Below are 8,046 nucleotides of genomic sequence, written 5' to 3' on the forward strand. Positions count from 1 at the left end.
TTTGTCCTTCAGTGAATCGTAATGGTCACTATATTTCTTGATTAATGAATTGTTTGAATATTTGTCACTCTTTACTTGGGCTGGGTTTTCTTTATTTGCCCGTGCTTTTCTTTAACTAACTTGACTGAGTCACTTTCTTCACATATATGTATTGTTTTGTGAAAGCTTTCTTGGCTGCGAATGAATGGGGGTAACACATAACAACAGATATCATGAATACAACTAATGGAAAATTATATATATATATATATATATATATATATATATATATATATATATATATATATATATATATATAATATATATATATATATATATATATATATATATATATATATATATATATATACACTGTACATACATACATATAAACCTATTTCATGTATATAAAAAGAGATCCACTACACTCCCACACAAGGTGAAGGATTGCATCGGCAGAGCTTCTGCCCTTCACATGTGGTGAGGAAAAGTTGGTTGCCTTACATCGAAAAATGAAAGGGGCTTCGTCTTGGGTAACATTGCCGCTAGTCGGCAACGAAAGAGCGTACTCCCGTCAAGCAACACCAGACGCGGGACTCTTTTGACGCCCATTATATATATATATATATATATAATATATATATATATATATATATATATATATATATATATATATATATATATATATATATATATATATATATAATATATATATATATATATTATATATATATATATATATATATATATATATATATACACACAAACACACGCACACATGTATATCTCTGTAATATATGTGGGTTGTCTAAATATAATAACCACAATACAATATGTATCTAGTAAAAGGTGACCAGTATATACATTCTTATGTATTATATACAAACGCGCGCGCCCACACACACATACACATACATATATATATATATATATATATATATATATATATATATATATATATATATATATACGTATATATATATATATATATATATATATATATAAATATATATATATATATATATATATATATATATAATATATATATATATATATATATATATATATATATATATATATATAATGCGTTCTCTGAACAGTAACGCTGAGGTAAATTGGGTCTGGCAAGCAAATGTGCAGGGGACCGATCGAGTTACACGAGATGCAATTAACATTCGTATATATCCATGGCGTTACGAAACACCAGGGTGGAAACGACTTCTGGAGCCATACCTTCCAAATTAAATTTGTATTTGTATTATACCATCAAACTTGATGCTCAAACTTATCCACAGATCGATTCCTCAAGAAACCAGTTTCATGGGAAAAAATCCGAACGTTTTGTGCCCTTGTTTCTTTGAAAAGAGTTATAGCGAAACACCCTACAATAGTTATAGCAAAACACCTTACAAATGCCAAGTCGCTTGCTTTTCCGAAGAGACAAAACCAACAATCCTTTTTATAAACAAAGTGGTGGAAGTTCAGTAACTGCGAGTGAAAACATATAAACGTCTTCCTACCGGGAAAGAGATATTGGAGTCTTGTGTTATTCGAAAACAAGAAGAAAGGCATTTTCGTTTTACCTGGATTAGAGAATGATAGTAATGTATGTGTCAGAAAAATGGGAATGAAGATTTTACCGCTAAAAATATAACGGGTATTCGCGTTATTTGCCTTAAAAAAAAAATCTTTCCTGTTTCAGAGCAGGAAGGAATATGAGACTATTTTAAGTTACTCCACAAAAACCAGTATCGAAGTCATGGTACAGGAGAAATGGAAAGTAAAGAATTAGCTACAGTTATATTAGATAAGATAAAAGGTAATATATTATTATATATTCCAAGGTCCTGTAAATAGGAATTAAATATACCATGTTTCTGGTGACTAGACTTTAGTAATACATCAAGATATTTCGAAAACTAAAATTGTATTATTGTAATTTTTCTATGATACAAAAAACATATATTCTAAGTTTCTGCAGAATAGGAATATGCAGTGATCTAAGCTACTGTTGATTGAAAAAAAAGACAGCATTTTATACTGCTAAAATATGAAAAAATAAAGCTCCTGAATGGAAAAATTTAATATTCCGATGAATACCGAACACATAAATAGTATATTACTTATCAACGGCGTACGGAAGGACTAATATTTTAGGTTAAAACATAAAGAAAAAAGTTTGGCATGTTATTTCTGAATGGAAAAATACAAGTCCAATTTAATATTGAATGAAACAATATATTTCACGTCAATGATGAGTGAAAAAATATAATGTTCAGAGCTAACACTGCATCAAGAAATATATTTACTGTAATACTGAATGAAAAACACATTCCAAATTAATACTGGATGGCAAAATCTACTCTACATTAATCCTGGAAGGAAAATACAACACATCATATTAGCGCTGAATGGAAAAATACAATATTCAAAGTTTTATTGAATGTCAGTTTGTCCTGAATGAAAAATATAATCCACATAAATGGTAAATAAGATAAATACATATCCCATGCTTGATGCTGAATTATATATAGTATATATAATATATATATTATATATATATATATATATATATATATATATATATATATATATATATTATAAAATAGTATATTCAAAATTACTCAAGAGAAAAAATCTACGATATTCTAATTTGATGTTGTAGGGGAAATGTACTGCGTACTACAGTTGAATGGGAAATGCATTATTCAAATGTTTCTTTGAAATCTGAAATCTTGAAATCGAAGTTGCTGATGGAAGGAAAAATGTAACATTCCTAGATAAGCTTACAGGATATTTTTATACGGAAAAATATATCAAGACAATTCTGAGACGAAACGTATTCCACGTTTATGCTGGACTGAAAAAAATATATTCCACGTTCTGCTGAATGGAAAGATATAATATTCCAGGTATTGCTAAATGGGAAAATGTAATACTCCGCAATTGCAGATCAAAAAGACCTTATTCCAAGTTATTGCATGAAAAAAAGTGTCTTATATTACGACAAAAAAGAGCGAGGATTTTACGAAAGAAAAAATGGCATGTGTCCGGCGTTTAATGTCACTTTCTATTCCACGGTGGCTGCAAATCAAGATCATGGTCTTGACACACTTGGTGGCAGGTATTCATGTCGATTCGACCATTGCACAGCGTCAGATGGTAATTGCTGTGTTTAGTCTATGCAAGACCCGTTTGTGTAAGCACGCACACATATATGCATGTTCACGCTTCGTAAGTCGGTTAACAGTCTGAGACGTACTATGCAAATAATTCTTTTTCTCTCGCTTTATGATAGTGATGCTATCGAGGAGATATTCCTCCACTTGGATAAAAATTAAAATATATATTCAGATGATACTCCAGGGTCAAAACTACTTTGCAAGCTCGCTTTGCACTTACACTTTAACAAGATTTACCTGCCTCAGTACCTGTAACACAATTGCATCAAAATTAAACATCAAGTCCGATGGGACGATCAGCTCAGTGCCATGCACCAGCGAAACCTTGACGAACAAAGGGAAAAAGAATGGACTATTAATTGCCTTCTCTCTCCCTAGTTTCCTTAGCTTTGTCAGCATTTCAGTCTCACTGCGAAGTGTTTCTTCCTATTTTCTTCTAATTTTTAATGGAAACTAGACATTCATATTTTAAAATTCTGATCAACTGGAGACATCTCACGTGATTTTTGCAATTCGAGTTTGCTATGGAAAGGAGAGATCTAAGAACACACCTTTGTGTTGTCAAAATTTTACACTTTCTTCAGATTGTGCAGCGCTGTACATCAAGTAAAACTACTAAACATGCAAGCACGCTGAAACACACATGCAATGCTATATATATATATATATATATATATATATATATATATATATAATATATATATATATAATATATATATATATATATATATATATATATCCTACGCGTAATGATATGAAGCTACTGTCTTGCACGGCATGGCAGCGCAAACTTTCGTATACTGCAGATGAACTTTGCCCTTTGAGGCATGAGCTAAATCTCACTTTTTCTTCGTATGCTGTTTATCCCGAAGTCGTTTCTCTCGCTCTCTGTGAGAAATATTTTTTTAAATAAAATACTACGACAGTTACAATATAGGCCTAGGTTTTGTCTACCACGATAAAACGCAGTAAGATGATTATGCAGTAAAACTAAATTATGATTAAACAAGGGTTTCAAAACTCACGTTCATATTCAACTAGTGCTACAACATACTTGAGATTCACGAGAACAATAATTCATACATGAATTCCATTCTTAATAAAAAGTAAAGCCTAAACATCGAAGCCCTATGATACCACCTCTCTTGGTAATAATAAAGTAGGTTACTCGTTACCAGCATGATTATCAGTAAACATCACTGAAGCACAGCCTTTCGAAACTAGGCCTAAGATACCATTTATTCTTGGTAATAATAATGAAGCCTACTCGTTACCAGCATGCTCAAAAGTAAACATCACTAAAGTACAACCTTTGAAAACTAGGTCATAAATATTCCCAGTAACCCCAACCATTCCTACACGACACGGATTTACACGTGTTCGGATTTAGTGAGTGAGCGCGAAGGAGATAAATAACAAAAAGTAATACTGACGATACGAGAGTAAAAAGTTCGGGGTTTCACTTTCGTTTCGACCTCAGGCAGAGGGACTCCCCCTCTCACACCCTAAAACATATGACAACACATACGCTACGCTTCGCACTGTGGTGCATATAAACAGCGTGACCCAGTGCCTTAATATACTTACACTAAAGGGCAAAAGGCTAACTTTCATTGGGAAATGACCCGTCTCCGTCGCTTACCTGACCCAAGTTCGAAAACCCATGAGTTGAGGCTATTTCTTGAGCTGCATTTGCTCCTTCGGGAATGTGAACAGCGAATTGGTTGTGAAACACATCTCCCGGGTTAGTACTTCGCGTTTCCCGATCTTCCGAGGCACCGATCGTCGAGATAAGAGTAGCAAGTAATGCTACAAACTTCAGTAAATTTGTCCGGGTCATGATATTCACTTAGAATGGCCAACGTTCACAGTACACATGACAATCTCATACTGAACGGATCAGCTGCTTGCCTCCACTATACTCTCCATTTCACTGACTACTTACAAGTTTGGCCGCTAGAGGCGCTCTACATCAAAACAAATCATTACTTCACCCATTTTCTTCTTCACGCGTTTTCTGTGAGATTTCGGGGAACACTTTCAGTTTCGATTTGACGAAATTGTTATAATTTTCAAGTTCTTACTTATTCATTGCCTGTATTCGCTGCTGTATGAATTGTTGTATAAAATATCATATACTGGAGCAATTTTTCAGCTTCTATTGTAGCTGTTCAGGCTATTCGCCGTAACAAGAGTAACAAATGTGTGTATTCGCTGCTGCATAAACTGTTGTATAAAATGCCTTTATATTGGGGAGTTCTTCACCTTCTATGGTAGACTATCGGGTTATTTAGAATATCAGTTAATTTATGTCTATAGAAAATATAACATATTCAAAGTGCACACCTGCAAGCCCGTTGTTTTAAAGCATTTGATTAAATTAATATTGGATACCTACACTTGCATTCTTATTTCAGGTTTATAGCACAGTTAAACTGTTGCTACTTTTTGTTGTTGTCTTCTTCGTTTCAATTATCTTCAAGATTTTTCGGATGATAAAGTCTCTTACAAGCTTTACAGCCTCCGCAGTCAGTTAATTGCGTCTAATTTCAGACTGTACGGATGTCCCTTCTTGTGATAAGATCTGTTTCCACGTACTTTACGTAGCTTCTTTTTCAAAGGAAACCTTTCCTCCCAGCTAGTTCAATCTTCCAACGCGGATGACTTCAGAGATTCTTTCCAATTGTCTAGTCTGTCTATTTAACTTTATGTAGACTCTTTCTATTTTCAGTGTGGTAGCTGAGGCAGTTATATTAACCTTTGTCTAAGATTAGATAATGCAGGTCTTTGTGTTAATTTGCGGAAGTGTCCTTACATTTAGTTCGAAAGCTGCGTCAACTGACTTAAGCTATCGTAGTTCTGTTGCTGCATTTGTTGCGTTTTAAGTTCATATCTTTATGATATACCATTTGACTTGTATTTGCTATTTATCATTTTCTGCGATGTTCATCTGTAAAACAATAATGATAAGAATGATAAAACTCACTACAAAGCAGAATAAAGGAAATGACTGATTTTCATATCCAGGAAAATAGACGTCTCCCGTTACAGTATGAAAATTATTCAGAATTCGTCAAGCCCGTCTTTTGATTCTTTCTCACTCTTGAGAAAACAAATTAACATTCTCAAAAGAAAAAAGAAACTGGTTATTAATATTAGCGATAGAAATTTCGGTGGTCTCCAAATGGGACTAATGCAAGAGTTCTAAAAGGCCTCAGTTCATGGACGTAATTACATACACACACACACACACACACACACACACACACACACACACATATACATATATATATATATATATATATATATTACTGTTCTTGTAACTACGGTTTCGTTTTTGCATCAGCATCAATATTTCACTTTTATTTTTGCCAAGATTTTTGTTAAAAGAAATTTTGAAAGAATACGAGATATATACCAATAACTCTAACATTATCATCGAGTGACTGTTCTTCATGCTTATTCCTGACCTACAATTCTTTTTTACTTTTTTTTACATAAATCCTTATCTCTGCAAAAATAAAAGCAAAATGTTGATCCTGATGCAAAAATGAAACCGTATTTACATGAACAGTAATTTTTACCAATGAAACCCATTATTGTCTCAAGGCCTTTGAGCTTTTACAAACTAGGAAAACATAATTTTTATGTTTTTTATATGGATCAATCGTCGTTTGCTTGATATTTTTATCTCCATTTTATATTACTTCTGGTCTCTACTCTGCGGATGTTTACTAAGCATACTATCGGTGCATTTTTCCTTTCTGTATTTGAATATGTTGCTAGAATCGAAACTTAATAGTAAGAAGCCATCTCCAATTCAATGTCAAGAGAATCATCAATTCGCTTCTTATTCAACAAATTACTGTGGTGAATATTATTGCGGTGAATATTCAAAACCATCACAAATATACAATTTTGTACTATTTCAACGAACTGTTGATGATCTCAACCGTTGGTGATTATCCAACCACGAGCAGTGTCTGACAGACCTGGTGGCCAGAGGGCAAGATGATCGTCTGCAGCAATTATAGGTTAAGTTTAGACACTTCTTAAAGAGTACAAGGTCTTTTGGTTGGGGAAACAACCGAGGGAAAAGTAGAGAGCACTAACGAGGTTTGTGATCTGGCGAACTTTACGTAACGCTTTGCCTCATTACCATACAAGGGAGGTTCATCACGTCACGAACAGCATACGTGTAATTGTTAATTTGTTGTTACTCTATGTTTGATTGTTTGTTTGTTTGTTTGATTGTTTGTCTGTTGTATAGGCTCGTAGTTTCTTGTGTCTTGTTTTCATACTACGTTGATTAGTTCTGAAGATTGTATCGCAACTTTACCTTTTAGTAGTTTGGGAATGACTCATGATGTCAGAATGCATATATAGCTCATCCTTATTCAAATTAACTTGAAAGGATAGAGTATGTTTTAAAAAAAAACGCCATCACACACAAACTCGAATAAAAAAAAACTGGTGAGCAATGTCAACTGCTCGCTAGCATTAGATAACTACAAATCCTGGAGTACCTATCTTCTCTTTAAGTGTTAATAGCTCTCCTTGATCCTTATCATTTAGAGAGAAAAAAATGCTAAAACTGGCGGTTTCTTTTCTTTTCAGTGACGGCCGTTAGAGTTTAGATAATCGCCGGAACTACTCCGTTCCCCAATCTTCCAGGAGCTACCGTTAGTGGACCTCATGCGGTGCACTGTTCAGCCCCTAGCTGCAACCACTTTCGTTCCTTTTACTGTACCTCCTTTCATACTCTATTTCTTTACTTTACTTCCCAGCTTCTCCTAATACTTGATTTATAGTGCAACTGCTAGGTTTTCTTCCTGTTACATCTTTCAAACCTTTTACTGTCAATTTCCATTTCAGCGCTGAATGA

At 33.6% G+C, this 8,046-nt stretch overlaps 1 protein-coding gene across 2 annotated transcripts in view; it reads right to left on the reverse strand.

The window, feature by feature from the left end:
• LOC135215519 (furin-like protease 2) overlaps positions 1–5,090 on the reverse strand; it is a 579,194-nt gene extending 574,104 nt beyond the window's left edge. For both annotated transcript variants that reach the window (XM_064250340.1, XM_064250339.1), the window contains exon 1: positions 4,804–5,090. In XM_064250340.1, the coding sequence (XP_064106410.1) occupies positions 4,804–5,001 (198 nt within the window). In that variant the 5' untranslated portion in view covers positions 5,002–5,090. The remainder of the gene's footprint in view (positions 1–4,803) is intronic.
• Between the last annotated feature and the right edge of the window lie 2,956 nt (positions 5,091–8,046).

This window comes from Macrobrachium nipponense, chromosome 5, assembly GCF_015104395.2.
Source record: "Macrobrachium nipponense isolate FS-2020 chromosome 5, ASM1510439v2, whole genome shotgun sequence".
Taxonomy (NCBI): domain Eukaryota; kingdom Metazoa; phylum Arthropoda; class Malacostraca; order Decapoda; family Palaemonidae; genus Macrobrachium; species Macrobrachium nipponense.